The 21720-nt window shown below is 38.4% G+C and overlaps 2 protein-coding genes across 6 annotated transcripts in view; both read left to right on the forward strand.

Moving 5' to 3' along the window:
* Positions 1-4521, forward strand: part of mbnl3 (muscleblind-like splicing regulator 3) — a 29699-nt gene extending 25178 nt beyond the window's left edge. For 4 of the 5 annotated variants that reach the window (XM_082553277.1, XM_082553278.1, XM_082553279.1 and 1 more), the window contains 2 exons: positions 1898-1992; positions 4390-4521. In XM_082553277.1, coding sequence (XP_082409403.1) covers positions 1898-1992; positions 4390-4407 — 113 coding nt within the window. In that variant the 3' untranslated portion in view covers positions 4408-4521. Of the gene's footprint in view, positions 1-1897; positions 1993-4386 lie in introns of all 5 variants that reach the window. The other variant, XM_082553281.1, reaches the window with a different exon arrangement.
* Positions 4522-13083: 8562 nt separating this feature from the next.
* rap2c (RAP2C, member of RAS oncogene family) lies at positions 13084-21405 on the forward strand. The gene is made up of 3 exons (XM_082553325.1): positions 13084-14055; positions 14697-14982; positions 20094-21405. The coding sequence occupies exons 1-2, from the start codon at positions 13783-13785 to the stop codon at positions 14973-14975; spliced, it is 552 nt and encodes a 183-aa protein (XP_082409451.1). The 5' UTR covers positions 13084-13782; the 3' UTR covers positions 14976-14982; positions 20094-21405.
* Positions 21406-21720: the final 315 nt, after the last annotated feature.

Genomic DNA, 21720 nt, shown 5'->3' on the forward strand with positions numbered 1-21720 from the left:
AATACATGGGTATGGTTGCATGAAAAATTTATCAGAGCCTTCCACACGATCCCCTCAGAATGAGCTGGGGGGGGTTTTCTTTACATGCAGTAAAGATATCGAGATTTTGGTTTGGATATCAGATCGATTTGATGCCCTTTTTAACAATCCTTAAATGTCCTAAAAATGTTGTAGTGCCAAGCTCAGGGAAGCATGGGGAAATGGAATGAATTAAAAAGGGTCATATTTCAACCTGCACAGCATAGATCTTTAATGGCTTTAAAAAACAAGAATTTGTTGCACAAGTTTGAATTTTTTGGGGATTTGCTCTAATCCACACAGGTAAACAGACACTCTCAGTTATATACACATAACAAACCCGCTGATATTTTGGTTAAATATTCCTTAACAGATTCCACCTCAACCAAATGCTTTTAGCAGTCATCAACAAGCAGGTGTAGCTCTGTGTTGGGCAATCCAGTGAGTGAGCAAAGAGAAGCTACCAGCCCAAAATGACCACAATGATGAGTGTATGAAAACTTCTGACTACTACATTTCTCACAATGCAACCAAAAAAACATAATTTCATTATATCCTTCCTACTTGCTAAATGTACAAATAGAACATAAAAGCAATAACAGTGTTTGGTGTCCCTACTCTTCATGTATGACGACATTAATCCCAGTGTATACATCCTCACAGTCCTCAGTCGAGCTATAATTAAGAAGCTGGGGTGAAAACACCAGTTTGAGTGTCACAGTGCCGATCTATTGTATAATGAATCCACAAGTGGATGTTGTCACTGTCCTGCATCCTGCCATAGATTACAGAAGTGCACATCCTGTCCAGGGTGACAGGTCAAGGAAAACACAACAATCAAGTAACTGATCATGCCGGAGACAATACAAAGTCAATATAAAAAAAACCTTTTAAAGTTACATTGATAAAAGTGCAATTAAAAGCAACATATTAGATTAAATGTGACAAATTCAGTTCTTGTTTATGCTGAAAAGCTTCAGCTCAAGGTATGAATCAACTATATGTTTCTGTGGAGCAGTGAGACGATGACCTTATCGCCTCTGGGTGTGAGAGATGCTTTCTAATGTTGCTGCAGAGCCACAGCTGTGCTGTGTATGATGATGGACAATAGCACAGTGCATGTTTTGTGTACATATTTCAGGCTTATGTTCATATATGTGAGTTTGGTTGGTCTGACACACACCAATTGAGAATCTTAATAGTATTATACATCTTAGACAAGATGTGTGCTGTTTTCAGACTTGTTGGTCTTTGCAAGTAGTCAACTAAACTTTGATTTGTTCCAGTGCCTTTTGTTTAGTTAGTAATAATAATAATAATAATAAAAAGTGACTCAAATGAGGATAAAAATGGACCAGTACTTTCAGTCTTTAGCACCTTCAGCTCAGGACTTCAGAGCAACGATAAAATATGATTGCCATTAAATCACTAAATTCTCAGGATTTCTCTTCCATTGTAATCGAAAGGAATAAAAGTATTTCTTATGGATCATTTGCTCTTTCCATACACATGCTCCGTCCATTCAATACAATTATCAGATACTCCAGTCTGATTAGATTGTATGACTGTGTATTGCTTTGTTTGTTTAACTGCCATTTTGTTGGTGAGCAATTAATTTTTTTTTATTTTGTATCCTGTCAGCTATTTAAATATGTATTTTTTTCTCCTTTTATCTCTGATTTTGTTTGCATGTGTCCTGGTACTTGTTCAAATTCATCCTGGCAATATCACTTGACTTGTGCCATGACTTTTGATCCTACACATTTTGCCATGGTAACCATATCATTCCTGTTCCCCCTCCCTTCCCCTCCCCTCCCCTTCCCTCCTCCCCGCCCATATCCTCGTCCTCTGTCTTTCGTCTGACTCGCCCGAATAAAAGTTCCCATGATGCACGGTGCCACCACCTCCACTGTTTCGTCGGCCTCGACCCCAGTCACCAATGTTCCTTTCGCTGAATCTGCCGCCTCGAATCAGGTTTGCTCTTTCATTTCAGTCCTCTTTTGATTTTAGCTCTGTAGGATCTCAGTCCTTTTCACTGTCTGCCCGTAGTGTCACGTGTTATCTTCACATTTCATCTCTCCTCACGTTTCTGTTTCTTATGATGCGAGCAAATGAAAACAACTCGTTTTGAGAGGAATCTTGAAATTGACAACTGTTTTCATCTGAGTGTCTTTGTTTGGTGTTGAATCACATCATGTCTGTCTCAGTCGTTACTGTGTGCAGTATGTGGCCTGGCATTAAAGCATGCCAGCTCTCATCTCTGTTAAAAAATATATATCATATAAAAATAAATGTTTGCAGCCAAACAGTTACTTAATTTGCTTGGATACAACCTACCAGTCAAATGATTTAGGGCACCCTCATTATTTAAATTTCTAATAAACTTGAATGGTACGAAGGTCAGCAGGTCACCAGCAAAGGAAAAAGGAAAAGAAAAATGTGTAAATTTATTAAAAAATAAGTCTAAGTTTAAGAAAACTGGTTGAACTACAGCTTTCCTGCAGCTCTGGAAGTTAATAAATTCACCCGTAAGTGTCCCAACTTTTCTCAAATACTAGAAACCCTTGGTCTGTACAGGAACAATCTACACCCTCTGATGCACCGTTGGCCCTGAAAATCCTGAACTGTGAAAAATGGCCAGAAATGTTTTATTCTTTTTGAAACTGGAGCGTTTATTGAACCTTCTGACAAATTAAAAAAGAAAATAAATATCAATTTGCTATATGTGGTATGTTTTATTGCTTAAAACATTTTGTTTTTGAGAGAGAATAAAACAACACTGACGATGCAGACATTTCAAAAACTCACAAAAACTTGTGTATCAAATATAATACAGAGTTGAAGCAATCTGGGTCTGCAGTTTATCCCACAGCAGCACAAAGACCTGAAATTTCTGAAGAAACAAACTGGACAGAGAGTTTAACTTCGATTAACCAGACAGGTCAACCCGCAAGTGCATTGATGTGTGCGCCACTGTGGAAAGACCGGTACAACACAGACGTTACAAGAGATATGTGACAAAAAAAAATCCACAACACAAAAAGATGAAAAATGCTTGTTAAACCTTAATTTTGGCACAAAATTTTAAGCAGTTTTTTTATCAAATTTGCCTCTTCATTCTTTATGTGTGTTTTCTTTTATGTCCCAGTGATCACTGAAATTAAAGCCCAGAGCCCACCTAACAAGTGAAGGAGTCCCGGTTTGATCCCAGGAGGAGATCCAGATCCCTTTGGGGCTGCATCAGGAAGGGGATCCAGAGTAGAAAATCTGATAATTAAAGCTACCTGCTGTGGTGACCTCTCGTGAATAAGGAAACAACTGAAAGTGGCCACAGTGCTTCACAAATTTGTTAGACCACCTGACAAAACACCAAAAAAAAAGCACAAATATTTTAGAAATCTGTCAAAAACTTGCTTAAAACTAAAAATTATGTTTTTATTTATTTGGCAAACAACAAACTGAATTCACGTTTTTATTCCCGAATTTGAGCCAGCACACTTAATCAAGCGTTAGATAGCATTCAACCACCAAAACTAGTAAATAGCTGTAATTTACCATCTCGATCAAAAAACAATAATGTGCTTTACTAATTCTTTCTGTTTTTTTGTAAAGCAGTAAATTTGATATTTTAGCAATAAAAACATCACTTTGATTTAAGAGCTTGCACAAACTGAAGGATTAACCATTACCATTATTTACTCAGAGTGCACTGAGATATTACACAATGTAATTTCCCTTAATATGTATAAAAATGAGAGCGCTCTAAAATCCTTTGACTGGTGGTGTTTGCTGCTTTTTGTTGTTTACTTACAGCTAAAACAGAAGTCCGTTTGCTTTGATTTTTACGAAACATGATGGGGATTTTTAATTTCAAAACCAGCAGGAAAAAATGTTTCACATTTAAGATGAAATCACATGTGGCTCGACTCTACTATGCAGCTTTAATGGAATTTACCTGAAATGAACTAAATTTGCATTCTTTCGGTTTACCAGCATCATACCAGTCCATGATTTTGAACTAACCTGCTGCTACTATGGATGAGTGCATAACTAGTCGACTAGGTATCACAGATTTTGTAAACTTTCCTTCCTGAGATGTTACACCCAACCCTCTCTCTTTTTGACGTGAAGATTCAAACAAGCAAAGGTGTAAAGTGAGGTGATAACACACATTCAGCATTAACATCTATAAAAACAACCTCAGTGCTAACTTGACTATTTGCTTTGCCCATAATTTTAAAAGATCATTATAATTAAGCACAGATATCAGTATAAAATAATCTGCTACAGAGGTTTGCCTGCATATGTTTGTGTCTGTAAGAACTCACAGCTCCTCCTCCTCCTCTTCCCCCCCTCTCTCTCTTCCAGTAGACCCCTCGGAGCTTCTGACTTCAGATCCGGTGGAGCTCCAGTGCATTCCCATGGAAACCCATTTCTGCCCCGTCCCCAAACTGCTGGTGGCAGCTCCTGTGGCACTAAACTCAGTAAGCCTTTCCCGAAACCCCAGTTAAAGTCCCATAAACCCCGAGCACTGCAGCAAACATGTGCCTCGCCCACAGTGCACACCGACTGATATCATGTTGTGAACGTAAGAGAGCTGCGATGGTTCATGCAATACAGACCTGGACGTATTACCGTTGCTTTAAAGCAGCCACCCTGATGCATACTGACTTGATCGGGGCGAGCAATAGAGCTCCCTCGTCCTTACAGCCATACATGCCCACACCTTAAAAGTGCAGCACATGTGCACACACATAAACACACACACACACACACACATATATATTCAAGACTAAATGCCCTTTATGGGTCGGAGCCATCACATGAGGCCACCCAACACATTTGACTGTTCCAAAGTAAGAAACTCTGAGAAGTTCATTGTAGAAAATTCAGACGGACCAGCTGCCGGTCTCCAACCATGACGGGCTGTCAAAGTGAAAGAGTGTTTCATATCATGTCACGTTTACGTTTCAAGATGAGTGCAAATGTGACGTTTGTGTTGTACGACGTGTACCGCTCAGTCTGTCATCATGGTCTCATTTTGCCCGGTGATACGTCAGTAAGGGGTTGTTGTTCATTTGTTTGTGCCTTTGATTTTTTCTGCTCAGCTGCAGAGGAGACTTAGTGTCCCAAAAATAATTCAAAGAAGAATTAGTTACGTAAATAGAGTGTATTAGCCTGTAGCTGCTATTGGGATAAAGTCTACTGGTTACAGCAAATGCCTCTTAAAATGTATATTAGAGTTTCCTAAATGCAATGAATGATTCGCCCCCCCTGTTTTATTGAAAAATGTAGACTGGGTGAAAGTAACTTAGTATGTAATTACTTCTTATAAAGAAGATGGGATGAGGGATATCTTTAGGATGTGTTAAATAAACTGCCTTAAAGCAGCTGAGGTTATGTTCTCTATGTAAGGGCCCCTCTCTGTATAGTACTCTCCAGTAATAGACCAGACAGCTCCAATCATCAAAACTGATAAACCTGAGCTGTGAAGTTTCTTGAATCGTGATTTCCGATCAGTGATTGTGTTTCTTTTGTGATGGGTAACTGTGTAACGACTAAAAAAGGAAAGGTTCATCCTGTTTCCTCTGTGATTTGAAACCTGAACACTCTTTGAAACCGATTCTGTGTGTGTTCAGCTCGCCTGTAAATGCCACTTAAACTTTTACACCTGATGTCAGTTATTGCACAAGATGGAAGCGAGATCGGTTTCCTTTTGTTGTGCCTAAAGTCTGCGGTATATGCAAGGAACTGCCCGTTTAATGCAATATCTGGATAAATCCTCCAAATAAATGTTTCCCTCTCTAATGCAGAGATGTATTTCAAAAGGCTGTTTGTTTAATGTGGCTTTTGGACTAAATAAGTGGCACAAGATTTTTATGTTTTATGGTTCTGCAGGGAGAAAGCTTCGAACTTGAAAATGTCCTGTCTGACTTTAAAATGTCATGTCTTTCTACTGCTGTCCTGTTTGTCAAAAATGACGAGACTCTAAATATTCTTATAACCAGAATCAAGTTGTAGAAAAGGATGAACAATTCTCATGCTTGATGTCTGATGGTGAAAAAAAAATTGGGGGGGACTTTCAAGTGTGTAAGGAATTGCTTTGTAGGTGTATACAAAAAAATGAACTTAACAGCTTTGGAAACTGGGCTGAAATCACTTATATCCAAATTCAAATGTGCCTCTTTCAAGTCTCCTCAAACAAAACTGTCAGTACACTGTAAGACCAGACCAGTGCTCAAAGACAGATGTGTTATTTGGTACATTATTATAATATGAAATCACATTTGTATCAGTTTCTTCTCTGAGACAGCTGTGCTGTCTTACTGTCAATGTAAGGAAATAAATCAGAGAGTTGTGTGCATACATACGTGTGTCAGAAAAGACGATGGATCACATATTTGGTTAGATGTAAATGCTGCAGATATTACACATCTCCCATTGAACATTATTCATTTTAAATAATGTTAATGTGTCGTGAATGTATCTAATGCAAAAACTTTACACATGCCCTTCTAAAAGACAGGCATGCTGAAATGTAATGGTTCACTCTATATAGACTATTTCAGAGGTCACATACTGTAGGTACCATGATGAAACTGTGTTAAGACATATTAAAGTATGTGTATTGTTATATAGATTTATATTTAATGTTAATGGGTGGTGTGACTACTTTTAGAAATATCTTTCACTGTCAGAAAAGGTAGAGCAGACTGCTGTACTCTTTGAAGTACAAATGTACACAATTCAGGTACATTTCAGTACCATTTATTGCTAGTCAGTTTTTCTACCCCTACTCTCTGTAGTATCCAAAGCACTATAAACAAAGCATATTCTCATTAGGCAGAAAGTCAGCATGCTACCTTTTTTCTCACATGTATTTCCCTTGTCCCAGTACTGCAGCCCTGATTCTGTTAACTTTTGGTGTAGAAAGGCTTTGTGGAGACATAACTGTGCAGAAAACCCACCCAGCCAGAGCTGCAAGTTCAGCACCAGGTATAATCCTGGGATTAACCCTCATTTTGGGCGTGTAAAAGCTTTTCCCTCCTGACCACCTAAATGCCCCAAATGGCGTATTTGTGGCAGTTTAAGAAAAAGTACACATATCTGCTTACTTTTTTTTAAAGACAGAAGATCTGAGCTGCTCTTATGTTTCTGTGCTAATACTAAGCTGGAAAGAGCTGCTAGTTAACACAGAGAAAAGGCCAGCACACCTTAATAAACAGTTGTGCAAAAACAACCGCATTACACATCGTGACTGCTTGTGAACAGTGAGGTTGCCAGGCAACCAGCAATATAACCCAGATGGATTGTAAACTGTCCATGAAGAAATAATTACAGGAGGAAAACATCTATAAAACTACAGAGTGCCCTCTTTATATCCATTTTAAAGATTAAATGTGCAGTCTTGCATGGAAGGTGTTTACACCTTTTAGATAACTAAAAGTTAGCTTTTGGACAAACTGTGTAATGTTTGTAATAACTTAAGCCAACTTAAACAAGAATAGAGTGCCCTCTATAAGTGCGTTAACAGATATTATTGGATAATTTGTGCATCTGAAGTTGCTATTAAAGCACAAAAATGAGACAAAACAGTAGGTGGCTTTAGCTCTTATATAGTATATAAGTAAAGTTTATTTATAAAAGCACTTGTCACAGAAATGAAGTTATAAAGTGCTTGGCAAAAAATAGTGTAAAATAAATAAAAACTGTGAAAAATCACAATAAAATATAATAGAAAATGATAGACGTATAAGTAAATGTCATCTGCATAGAAACGATAAGAAACTTCTGAAAAACCCTGAATGATGCCAGCTGGCTCAGGATTGAGCCTCGCATTTATCTGAGCCTTGCAGATAAATAAGAAGAAGGTTAGTCAAATGGAAACCATAGGTCTACTAAGGAAAGTATCATGGTCGACAGTATCAGAGGCTGTGCTGAGGTCAAACAGACCGAGCAGAGAACAAATCCACAGATCCTCTACATCAGAAGCCATATGAAAGCATGTTGACTGAACAGCGAAAAGGTAGCCTAAAGTAAACGCTACTGAACTGGTCTACAAATATCAAGATGCATAACTATCTATTTCTGTGCTGTTTGTGTATTAAATAGCACATAATAAAAGCTAAAGCCAGTCTGTATTTTATCTCATGCAATGCTTTCATCCTAAAATGCTAAAACTGAGGTTTAAAATATCTATTTCAGTTTACATACTTTTAGAGGACACCTTATTTGTAATAACCTAATACCTGTTAATTTATCTGTGTAGCTCCACTTTGTATGGAAACAGGCTAGTGCCCCATACAGCTGATTTAAGCTTCATATTTACTATACAGACATAAGAGTGATATAAAATCTTGTGAATAAGTGTATCTCCCAAAATAGTTGAATAAAGTATTTTTTAAAGTATAGCTGACTTTTTATCTGCATGGTGGATCAAACAGTATGTAGGCTCATAGCTGTCTCTATGAACCTGATGATCAGAATGTCCAGACAGGTCCCTTTTTCTAAAGACTAGCTTCGTCCAGCCAATCCCCTCCTTAAGTGACCCTACCCCTATCATCAGTATGCCTTCACTGTCCAGCTGGAAAAACAGAATACTTGATTAATAAACTGTGCCTCTCGAGGGCATTTGAGGTTTTTAAATACATTTAAATGTATCTATTAAGGCTCAAGAGTGTATTAATTTGAGGATTGCGGAGCACCATGAGAAAAAAAAAATACAAACAATGTTTTTACCTCTTAATTTTGTTCCCTCATTCATTCTCTTGTACTTGATTACCTTTGGGCCTGGTTGTAATTTTTTTTCCCCACACGGTCCTGAATCATAACTGTTCAACGTGTGCAGAGCTCTGATCTTCGCTGTCCTGTGATCAGATCCTTCAGCATGTGGACACAGTTAACTCAGTCCTGAGAATACAAACAAAGGGCCTTAATCCTTGATCATATGTCACAGCTGTGTATGAAAATGTAATAAATGTAAGATTTTTTTTTCTGAAAAAAAAAAAAAAAAACGCGGCATGAAAATAATAATAACAATAATGACAACAAAAAAATCATTTATATGTAGTTAATAGTTTGTGTAGACCAATATGAAAAACATTATGATATGAAAATCGTTTGTACACAATGATGGAGTCATTGTTAATGGTAATAGTTGCTGTTGCTATGGCAACAAAATGACAACATGGCTACCTTTTTATTATCCTAATAGTGATTTTTTTTCCACAATAATTGAGATGACATACAGCACTAACCTATCCGAAAAGGGAATGTCTAATTATTAGTTTGTCTTGTTGCAACGTGATTGAAAAAACTTTAATCCTTGTAATATCCAAAGGTCCTTAGGGGAGGTCAGCCATTTATTTTGTTTTGTTTATTTGACGTTCATTTTATATTTAGGTTTTTTCTTCTTGTACATGGTGTTTTTGAGAAATAGGAATGAACTCTGGCTTTTAGAGCAAACATCTGTCAGGGAGGTAAAGAGACCCTTGGACTAACTGGAAGATCTTTTTTTCTGTGGAGGCGAGCGGTTTTTGCCGTTTGCCTCCTACAGACCGAGAGATCTGGCTCAGGTTTTGGCCAAGAAGGTGGTCTCGAGGTCTCTTACTGCCCAGCTGTGCTGGGTGATGTCGATCCTCACTGAGGTGTATACGAATGTGTGATGTTCACCTTGTTTGCACTTATGTACATAACTATGTCAGAATACTCAAAATTTATTTTGAATAAATACAGATAAAAGAGTCAATTAAAAAAAATCTAATCAATATATTGTTAACGATATGTCTATTGTTTTCTTACATCTGCCCTTTTGTTTGTTGCTAGAGCCCTGTTCTTTGCTAAGCATGGCACTGCCTAGCTGTAAACTACAAATGATTTGCTTTATAAAGCTATTTTTTTTCAGTTCACTTCAGTTGATTGATCCTCTGTGGTTTAATAATATGCGACCCTGACATCAAACAGGAGAGGTGGATCATATGTAAGAACCTAATCTGAGCAGATGACATGCAGACACATTCCTCTCTCCAGTAAAGCACCGAAATAAAGCACAGAGTAGCTCCATCTGCAGGCTGGAAAAAAACAAAATAGGAGCCGATATTAAATCTGACCACAGAGGAACAGAGATTTAAATTCTCCTTCATCTCTGTCATTTTGTAATTTTTTTAAACTCTCCTGTTTCTTGTCATTAACCAAAACAACAATAAATCTGAATTCTCCTCAGGATTTTAGACTAAATTGCAAACAAACGGCTTTTCCAATATTTTCCTCTCCCAGCAGCAACAGCATCCTCACATGACTCTGGTTCTGCTGATTTGAACATGTGATCCTCTTTATTTGCCCCCAAAGCCAGCGATTTTGTTGCCATGGCACTTCTCCTAGTGTTGAACTGACTGAGTCATCCTGGAGAATCGGTTCACAGCCCTCTGACTGTTGAATATTGACTTCAAAGAGTTTGTGAGCAGGGACGGGTCTCTGAACGACGTGTACCCACAACTCACCAAAGCGTCTCTACTGACTCACCAGCTCCCCTCATCATTGCTGTCCCAGTTTAAGTACATGCTGTGGGTTTTAAATCACTGTATTGTTACGATTCATTTTAGTTGTGATTGTGCCTTTAATGTGCAAACTGGACTTTTAGGTTCTACATCTCAATGACTAAAACCGCCACGTGAACTGAGCGTGTGCCAATCATATCAATTTAATTACATCCTCTGTTGAGTCCACAACTTATTTTTTAAATTGGGTACAATCGCCGACTGAACGACACCCCCGTGGAAGATGATGAGGGCCAAAGACTGTTCAGGACTAAGCCATAAAAAACTCTGACACTCTTGGGCAGACTTGAACGTGACTGCTGTTTCTTTGTTTCACTCTGTTTTCTGCTTGTGGTGCTTGTATGTGCTGCTGTGCTACATGCCAATATATTTTGCAGTGTATAGCTAATTATGAGTAAGTTACTGTGCCTATGATGAGTTCTGCAATTTCTGTTTGACCTTAAATAAAACACTTCATTGTGATCCTCTTGTGTGTGTTTTTTTGTCTCTTTCATTGCAGACATACACATACAGCAAAAGAAGTATACAAACCACAACGTACACCCTGAACATCTGGTAATGCCCCTAAATGTGCATATATAGCCTTAAAGGACCCCTTTATGCAACAACTGTTAATAACTAAGACTACAATAACACACATGCATCTCAGGGGCTTATCTGTATATAAAGTGTTTTGGCACCCAGGAAAGACCTTTTAACCTTTCACAAAAGAGAAATCAGGTCATTGGGATCAAGATGAAAATATTATGGGGTTAAATTTATTCAAGCATAGGGTATAGACACACTGGACAATTTGTTAGGTACACCTTGCCAGTACTGGGAACTGGAAACATTCCTCAGAAATGTTGTAGCCTCAAATCGTGGCCTCAGTTTCCTGTTCTTAGCTGACAATACTGGCACCTGATGTGGACTTCTGCTGCTGCAGCTCATCTGGGTTCACAGATGCTCTTCCTCCTTGGTTGTAACGAATTACTGTTGACCCTTATCAGCTTGACATAGTCTCACCATTCTCCTCTGACCTCAGGTATCAACAAGGCATTTTCCCTCAGAAAACCATGCTCTGTAAACCCGGTGATTTTGTGGGAAAATCCCACTAGATCCACAGTTTCTGAAATACTCAGACCATCCCATTCATGCCATTTTCAAAGTTCCTTAAATCACAATTCTTCCCTATTTTGATGCTCAATTTGAACTCAACATGTCAATACACTGAGTTGCTGCCATGTTATTGGCTGATTAAATATTTGTGTTGATTGAGGAGTTTAAAGGCATACCTAATGATCTGCCCAACAACATATAGTTTAAATGAATAAAATAGTCTATAGCTCAATAAAATTAAATAAAACAGGATCAAACAATTATCTTAATTATCTAAAAAATAAATTAACTCAAATATAATGAGGTAATATGACTATGCATTACAATAAAAAATGCAAAATGGCTTACTAAAGACAGTATGGCAAAAACCAGATGAAATTAAAGTTTCTTAGATAACAGAGTGCAAAGTGTGATGAATGATGCAGTTTTGAAATTAACTGCACTGTAGAGAGTCACTGTCTTCAGTATGCAGAATTAATCTGAATTAGCAGACCACTAACTTAATCTATTGCAGTTAAAAGCACTATAGTAAAGCTATTCAGAGAACTTCACCCAAATATAAATATAAAAACAGGAATCGAAACTGCTCTCAGAGGAAGTGAGGTTGACCAGCTTCTTTATGCTGCTGATGTAAGACTGCAACCTCTGAGTGTGACATCCTCAGTAACACGGAGAAATGGTCAAGATGGACCTGTAGCTGATTCATTTTGTGGCTGTTTCTTTAAACAAATTCTTCCTTCATATAACGGCAACATTGTGATTGCACATTAAACCAGTCTTTGCTCACAACGTCCAGTCTTGGTGTTTTTCACATTGTGAACTAACCCACACTTATGCATCAGTGAAGCTAATCCCCTGGAGGATAGTGTGTAACTGCGGGAAAATAAATGAAACCACTTCATGTGACAACAATCTGCTCATTTAGATAACTTGTGTGAATAAGATAGGTCTGCATGATAAATCGCTAAATATGTAGGTTAGCAATTATCATTATTATTATTATTGTGTATTCAACTAAACTGTAATAAAATGTAACAAACTGTCTATTGTGTGTGGACATAAAACTAGCTCATCACTTGTTTGAATGACTCAAACGTCAGTGTAAAACATTTTTTTAAAATTGTCATCTGAAAATGGTCAGGTACAAGGACTGGACTGAAAATGAGTGAAAAGGAAAAAAGATTTTCTTCAAAAAGCCTGGAGAGGGCGCATTTAAAAAAAACTAATTTAAAGGAATAAGGGGTGTCTCAAGGCATTTGCACAGTACTGTATTTAAATAAATAAATAAATATCAAGGAAAGAACATGATCAAGTCCCCGCGACCCAGAATTGGCTAAGTGGAAAACCTGGATGGATGTTAGAAACGAAAAATCGTAATTTTCTGTAACGTTTTGTGTGCTTTTATTATGAAAACCGTCGCAGCGGAAGTCTGATTCTCGTTAGCGGAAACAGGTTGTTAGCTCCAGGAAATCAGATGGTTGAAAAAAAAAAGCCTTTCTTTCTGAAGCAGAACCCACCCTGTACACAGTCACATATATACCGGATCAGTAATAAACTGTAGCCAATGGACGGTGGGATTATAACACTGAGTCTGCGTCGATAACGGGCCCGGTTGCTAGGGCGCCGGGCTGGGCCGGAACCAGAACCAGGCCCGGACTAAGGGAAGGACGCAGTCAACGCTGCGGCGATACCGGCGGGCTGCTGTGGGGACTGTCATGCGGTTTGGGGTGAGGGTCTAATGTGTACCACCGTGACCTGCCGTCAGTAGACAACAAGTTCACTGACCAACGCCGGCGCTTGTGGTGAATCACATCGATCTAACGACTGAAAGCGCGAGGATGGCACAGCGGGAATTCAGCAAGGCGCGAGCTAGCTTTAACGCTAGCTAACGCCGGAGTTGCCGGACATCAACTTTTACTGTCTCACTAGCTGGAAAACGTAGAAAAACCCAAGTATGAGCGGTTGAACTGTTTATGTGAATGAGGGGGGTTATTGTATATCGTCTAACTTTTGTGGCTTCTCTCGTTAGCTCTCGTAAAGGCCTGATAAATGTTTGTGGAGCGAGTATAGCAGTCGTTAGCTGCTGAGTTAGCCCGCCTTGACCGCCCCAATGAAAGAATACAAAGTTGTCGTGCTGGGCAGCGGCGGCGTCGGGAAATCCGCGCTCACCGTGCAGTTTGTCACCGGCACTTTTATCGAGAAATATGACCCGACCATCGAGGACTTCTACCGGAAGGAGATCGAGGTGGACTCGTCGCCCTCCGTGCTGGAGATCCTGGACACGGCGGGGACGGAGCAGTTCGCGTCCATGAGAGACCTGTACATCAAGAACGGACAGGGCTTCATCCTGGTCTACAGCCTGGTCAACCAGCAGTCTTTCCAGGTACCCCAGATGCACCACACACACCTGAAATCTGCAACCGTATGTGGTTAATCAGGCTGTGATTCATACTTCTCATGCAGGGAATGCTACAAGCCACATTATCGAGATTAAAATGTGAAGGCTAGGGCTCATTTGGACCCCCAATATCTCCATATAGCACTCATTTGTTGAAGGATGGCACCACACAGAAAACAAACAGTGCATAAGAAAGCTTAGATAACTATGAACCAGGTCTACTAAAGAAAATAGTCATCCCACGTCCTGATATTTTAGAGCCTTCAATATTAGCACTCGGTATTTAATGGATAATTACTTTTGAAGTACCAATAAATAAAAGTGCTTTAACTAGATGTGAAAAGAAGTTTTGGCCTTCCCAAAAGGAAATGTTTAGCAACCGTAAAATATATATTTGCATATTTCCAAAACTTTCATGAAAATTCACGAATGTCTGCTGGGTAAAACAAAGCTTTACCTCAACAATGTGACCGGTTTTGAGCCAGAAAAATCGTAATTAAATGTTTGCATCATGAAGAAATTGTGCCTATTGAGAAATAACCAAAGTTCGCATCTGCTTGATGATTAATTTTTTGTTTTGTTTAAATTTCAATATCTCACACTTCTTATTTTTCTCAATTTTTAAGGACATCAGACCAATGCGAGACCAAATAGTGCGAGTGAAGCGCTTTGAGAAGGTGCCGCTGATTCTGGTTGGTAACAAAGTCGACCTGGAGTCTGAGCGTGAGGTGGCCGGATCGGATGGACGGGCTTTGGCTCAAGAGTGGGGCTGCCCTTTTATCGAAACCTCTGCCAAGAGCAAGACGATGGTGGATGAGCTGTTTGCAGAGATTGTCCGGCAGATGAATTACTCCTCGCTGCCAGAGAAGCAGGAACAGTGCTGCACAGCCTGCGTGGTACAGTGAGGAAAAGGTAGGGACATCATCTAGCAGGGCTGTACCCATGCTCTGGACACACAGCACAGTTGGCCCCTTACTATTTTTACGAAATGTGATAAAATGTCCCTGTAGAGACGGTTCACAAGACTGTGTGGTGTTTTGAGTGCAGTGTGAGGGAGAGAGAGATTCGGCTGGAAGTGAGAAAGAAGAGTGGGTGGTGCTGCTCTGGGCAAACTGTTTGGTTTATCTTGTTATCATAAGATCGCAGAAAGTATGCAGCATGAAGAATGCAACTGTCTGAATGCTCAGGGCCGGGAGGAAGAGCAGGGGGCAATGAAGCAGATGGTCCTATGAGGCGAGTCGCAGAAAGAGGAAAATGTGACATCCTGAAAAATAATTTATGTTCCAAAACAGGAAGTTCAGTTTAGATTCTGTGAGAGATGCAACCGCGGTTTAAAACCCACCAGCCTTTTAAATCTTATGCAGCTGTAGGATTCTCGCCGGTCATTTAGTCTCAAATTAAAACAAGAAAATAAAGATGGCTGCTTTAAAAATTCTGAGTGCTAAACCTTTAATCATTACTCTGTTAATTCATTGTCATCTTATGGTGATATATGAGGTTGATTCTCCATCAGTACCTTTAATTTGGACTTTTAAGTTGTTTTTAACTAATGATGACATCTGTGAAGTTCAGGATCCAAAATGTGTCAGATAATCAATAATAAGTAATCCTTAAACCCTTTGGATTTTCTTTGAGTCCATCAACACGGTAGATTACGTTTTTTGAAGTACTTCACATTTTCACGCTAGAAGTAAACACAGAACAAAACATACAGCTGAGTTTAATAGATGCTTCTGTAGACAGCAGGCACAGATGTGCATTCCAAATTTTTGAGTTAAGACTGGAACGATATCTGATCCAGTTATTAGATCAGTGGATCCCCAGCTCAGTGTTTTAAAAAAATCCCAGTGAGCCAACAGATCAGACATTTTAATTTATTACGTATTTATAATTTAAAATGTCTGATCTGTTGGCTCACTGGGATTTTTTTTTTATATTATATACTGCTAGCTAAATGCACAACAGTATCATAAATGCGTTTTGGGGCATAAATAAATGTAGTAAAATAAATGATGCGCCTCTCTTGAGAATGCTGCAGATATTGTTACTACTGTAGAAAGAGAGTGCCTGCTGTTGTCATTCTGCAGCAAAGTTAAGAAATTGCCAGATCAAACAAAATTTAATATTAGATAACCCAAGTAAAAACAAAATAGTTTTTTTATTATGGGAAAAGATCTATCCAAAATCACGAATTAACTGTGATTAATTCACAGGGGGTAAGTTCAGTTTCACTAGTACACCCTACCAGACATGTTGAATCAGGAAATCACTTAACGAGAACATGTCTAACAAAGTGAAGTAGGCTAAATTAACTCAAAAAGCAACACGTCATGCTGTGAGTTAGAGCTGGGCGATATGAGATTTTTTCATATCACGATATGTTTTTTTCATTTCAGGCGATAACGATATCTATCACGATATAAGCCAAATAACTATATTTGTAAGATTTAAATGTGCCGTTGCTCACAAGTAAAATGTGAAATAATCAGCAGCTTGTTTTTATTTAAATATTTATTTCCCATAATAAGTTCAACAGGGTAGATGTACTTAAGGAACATGAGACTTTTTCAGATAAATAAAGGCAAATATTGCAAACTACACAAAAGGCAGCCGCTAAAGCGTTTAAGTTTCAAAACAGAACAAACAAAACAGACTAAATTGTCAATTCCACTTAGAAACAAAATATTAATTCTAAAAATAAATCTTAGTTTGTTTTACAGAAGAACAGACAAAACTGACTAACTTTTGTCAATATCAAATAAACTGAGAACTAAAAGGAAATTCTCAATCTCTCCTTGTTGTATAGCTGAGCTTTTCAAACAGTTTTAACAGTTACTTTAGTCTGACAAAAGCCGAATGACGAATTAGCGCTTCCAGTCAGAGACTGAGGCTACGTCCACACGTACACGGGTATTTTTGAAAACGGAGATTTTCTGTTTTCGTTTTAAAAAATAATCCCGTCCACACATAAAGGCAGAAATGAAGGAAAACGCTGCTATGAACATGCCAAAGCAGCAGGTGGCGCTAGATTCCTAACCGTGCAGAAATGTTGGCCAATCAGAAGTCTAGAAGCCTCGGTGGGAAAAAGTAAACAAAGCTGGGGCACAGAAGCAGAACCGAGTCGTATGTGTGGAGGGACAGTAACTGTGTGTATATGTAAGCATTTAAACACTGCAGAGAGTAGAATTAACAGTAACAGTCTTGTAGAAATTCATTTCACCGAAACAATAACGTGGCGCACAGTGTGACGCATGCACCAGTTTATTGTATTTCCAGACTTGCTTTCGGCACAATTTACAGTGCACGCTACTCTGTTTTTTTGTCAGACTTGAAATAGCCGAAATACCTTCACACTACGGAACTTCTATGGCTCTTCCGTTCGACAATCTCTCCGGCATTGGAACCATCATCTGTTTTCTCTTCGGTCACGCTCGGTTGATTTTTCTAGTCGGCACACTCATTTCCTCCATTACGCGCTGGCTGCTTCCCAAACAAACACACGTGCGGCTTGGCACTTGTGCTGTACGTAACAAGTCACGCGACGTGACGCTGCGGCTGTGATTGGATCGGCTCTGCGCTACTTAATTTAGATTGGCTGACCTTTTTTTTTTTTTTATTTTAAGAGGACGAGAGCGGCGAGGTCTATCGCGATAGCTTAATTTCTCTATCGAGTAAAAGTTATATCGCGATACATATCGTTATCGTTCTATCGCCCAGCTCTACTGTGAGTTAAAGAAACTCAAACTGATTAGAAACATTGACATCTCTTAGTATGGAAAGAGTTAAAAAGCAATTTCTAAGGCTTTGGAACTCCACTGAATCATATTGAGAGTCATAATCCATAAATATAGAGAACTGCAGTGCACATTACCAGCAGTGGATGACCTACCAAAATTACTCCCAAGAGTGCATCAACAACTCATCCAAGAGGTCACAAAAGAACTCAGAACATCTAAAGAACTTTAGGCCTCACTTCCTGCAATAGATGTCAGAGTTCATGATTCAGAAATAAGAAAGAGACAAAAGCCACCGATGAACAAAACAAACCCAAAGGCTTGATTTGTGTGTGGCTAAAAACAAATGTGAGCTTAAAATATTTCTGTTACATTAGGTGGAGAACTAACACAGCATTTCATAAAAAGAACATTGTATCAACAGCCAAACATGGTGGTGATAATGTGATGCTTTGGGGCTGCTTTGCTGCTTCAGGACTTGGATGACTTGATGTAATTGATGGAACTATGAACTCTGCTCGCTACAAAAACAGAAACAAAAAAACCTGAAGAATATCCTGTCATGAGATCATGCTTTGAAGCTCAAAATCATTTGGGTTTTAAATTGGGATGGGAATTGAGAACCTTTTCCCAGTATTTCAGTTTCTTGCCTGCCAATTAAGCCCGGCTTATTGTCCATTCATTAGGATAGGGATTTGTGCTGATGCGTGGGACTGTAGCCTGAGGTTTATGTTGTTAAATGGTAATTATGAGATGGTATGTTTCAGGTCATTTTACTGAGAAACGCGAAAGTAATGTGTCAAATTACTTCCTCAAAGTGTTCTGCATAATATATGTAATACATTATTTGTTTTTAATGTCCACCAACACATCAAAGACAGGAAAAGCCTCCAACATGCACAAACATTTAACCACACAGCACTATCAGTAAGAATTGAATCGATAAGGAATCAATCAGTAAATGATATGGATAATGGAATCTGAATCACTAAATTCTTATCAATTCCCATCCCTGGTTATGCAGCAGCACAATGAGATAAGTCCACCTCTGAATGGGCTTAAATCAAATTGAGATGCTTTGGTATGACCTTAGACTATTTATACTTGAAACCCTCAAAAAGTATTAGTGAATTAAAATAGTTCTGTAAAGAAGAGTGGGCCAGAATTCCTCCAAAGGGATATGAAAGACTCAATGCCAGTTATGGCAAACACTTGATTGCAGTTCTTGCTGTGACTAGCTCTTATAATTAGAGGACAATTACGTTTTCACATGGGGTCAGGTAGTTTGGGTTAGTTTTCCATAATATATGAAATCATTAAAAGCTGCTATTTGTATTTTACTTGGGTTATCTTTTTCCAATATTAACATTTGTTTGATGATCTGAAACCTGTAAATGTGGAAAAAAGAAACAAAAGAGAGAGCAGGGGCAAATACTTTTTCTCAGTACTGTAACTTCACTGTAACCTTTAAGCATCAGTTGCAAGCTTTACGAATTTCCTTTCCTTAAACCGCAAAACTCAGTAATTTAAAAATAAAACATCGAGCATTACCGTGTACACAGTAAACGCAACTCAAAATACCGCCATGTGAGTATCAGTTTTTATCCACAACTTGATTTTATCACACAAACCGTAGCGTTCCTTAAACATCGTTCTGTTTGGGCATTGACCTGCAGGAGGATGTAACCCTGCGTGTACTACAAAAAAAGAAGAAATATACCTAAGAACAGTCAATACTGTTGCACTCCAGGATTCAAATTAGTTTAAGAAAGTAGGTTAATAAGCTACATGAGCAAATTTTATTATGTTTAAACAAAAATAATCCAGTATGAGGGCAGCCATTTTGGGTCCAGCAGGCTGCAGTACACTGGAAGAAATTCACTGGACAGTAATCCAAACAGTTTTTTGTTTTCTTGTTTTTGTGTTTTTTATTGTGCACAGAGTTTTTAAGTTTGAGAGAAAACCATTTTCTTTATGCACCTCGGACATGGAATACTTTATGCCATATCCTTAGTGGATTTAAAGCATCATAAGGATTGTTAGTAAGGAGACGTTTGCCGTCAATGACTTTTATTTGTACATTTTGTCTGAGCAGCAGTCCAGAAACCAGGGAAGCTTTAGTTTACCGTTACATATGGCAGAGAAAAGCATAAAAAACTGTTAAATAATCCAAACATGACTCTGACTTGTATTTGAAAATAATAACTTTGACATGCTTTGATCTTAAAAATCATTGCGTTTAACTTCACAAACCCTGAGCTAATGGCCTCCTGTCTTTCTGTTTCACAGACTCATCATTTGTCTGGATCCACCTCAAGCTTTTTGATGATCCGTTAACGCGGGCACAACCTGACTTCAACCCTGCTGATTAAAAACTTACCGCAGCTGGCAAAGTTTCTGCTTGAGGTGGTTTCTGACTTCCTGTCTCAGAGCATCTGACAGGAAAGACGTCGGTCCTATTTTTGATATCATAACTGTTAGAAGATGTTTCTGCTGCAACCTCAACGGCCTTCGCGATGACCCGGGATCAAGTTGTACTGACTGACTTTTACGAACGGCCACCTGTGAATTCGTCTTTTCGGGCTTTTTTGGTTTTTGTTTTTTATGTGTGTGTGGGTTTTTTTTTTTTTCTGAAATATCCCTGAAAGCAGGAGTGTTGTGAGGTTGCAGCATCTTTTTAAAGCTGCTTAAATCATTACTATATACTTTAATATTCCTTGTATTATGTCTCAAGTTTGGAATTTGAAAAAATTATTTCATATTATTGGAGCATTTTCACTTTTAAGCATGCTTACTTCAGCCAGTTTCCCATCCTGGTGTACTGTGCTGATCTTATTTTGAAAATCTTATTCCGTAAAACTGACACAAATTAAAGTAACGTGAGGTTTTTTGTTTTTGTTTTTTTAGCTCAGCAGGGTGAATAACTGTATTAAACCAGTGATGCTTATTTTTAATTTTTCAGTAGTGTGAGGCAGTGAAACTCATCTGAAAGCACGCACGCTCAAAAGTGAAAATGTTTTTTACCGCTAATTCAACTTGAAGTGATGTGGATGAGCCATTTTGCTGTTTTCAGTCTCTACAAGGTGTGACTTGCGTGGACGCCGGTCTTCCATTTTCAGCTTTCTTGAGGGCAGTTTTTTATTTTGTTATTTTATTCTATTGGAGGGAGGGGGGAACGACTGCAGGAAGTTCAGCGTGCATATTTGTGTTTGACTCCATGACGCGTGTCACTTTAAATATTCAGAGACGCCGATTCCTTATCATTTAGAAAAAAATAACTTCCTCTGAAATGTGGATTAATAAGAAGTTCTGACACAGTTAATCAGATTTCACTTTGTATTCTTCTTTTTCTTATAGTAACCTATTTATTAAGAGCTAATGACACGGGCTAGCCAGTTTTAAACTTATACTAGTTATTTGCTTTCTGTGCATTTTTGGGATACATGCTATGTTGTATCTTTGTTTTGAAGCTAAGAATTTAACAGAGCCTTAAGATATCTGTTGCACCCCGTTTGGCCTCATATTTCTTTTGTTTGTTTGTTTTTTTTCCCCCTGGAAGATAACAATTGTCATCATTTGGTAATAAACATGCTGGAATCTGCTTTTGTGATGTGACACAAATTTTGTCTTTTACTTGACTAAATAACCCTGATTTGATCATTTATACACTAGGGTAAACAAGTCATTGCTGAATTATTAAATTCACCAGCAGTCCATAATGTAATTGGTGGGTTTATTTTAATAATTTAATTAAATTCTCAACAAAACTATTAGGAGATTTACAAAAAATGTACATTTTAGTTAGTGATGTAAGTATTTGATCACCTTGTAAGACGTGATTTGGTGCTTTGTCAGATGTGTCATGCAAATTTGGTATAAAATATGGACATAGCGTGCGTGAACCACTGCATAATTT

Source organism: Aulonocara stuartgranti (genome assembly GCF_965226115.1).
Source record: "Aulonocara stuartgranti genome assembly, chromosome: 2".
NCBI lineage: Eukaryota > Metazoa > Chordata > Actinopteri > Cichliformes > Cichlidae > Aulonocara > Aulonocara stuartgranti.

Bases quoted from the DNA above. Each gene is read 5' to 3' on its own strand.
- rap2c (XM_082553325.1), top strand. From the start codon at position 13,783: ATGAAAGAATACAAAGTTGTCGTGCTGGGCAGCGGCGGCGTCGGGAAA. The intron at 14,056-14,696 runs GTACCCCAGATG...TCAATTTTTAAG, and splicing joins TCAACCAGCAGTCTTTCCAG to GACATCAGACCAATGCGAGA.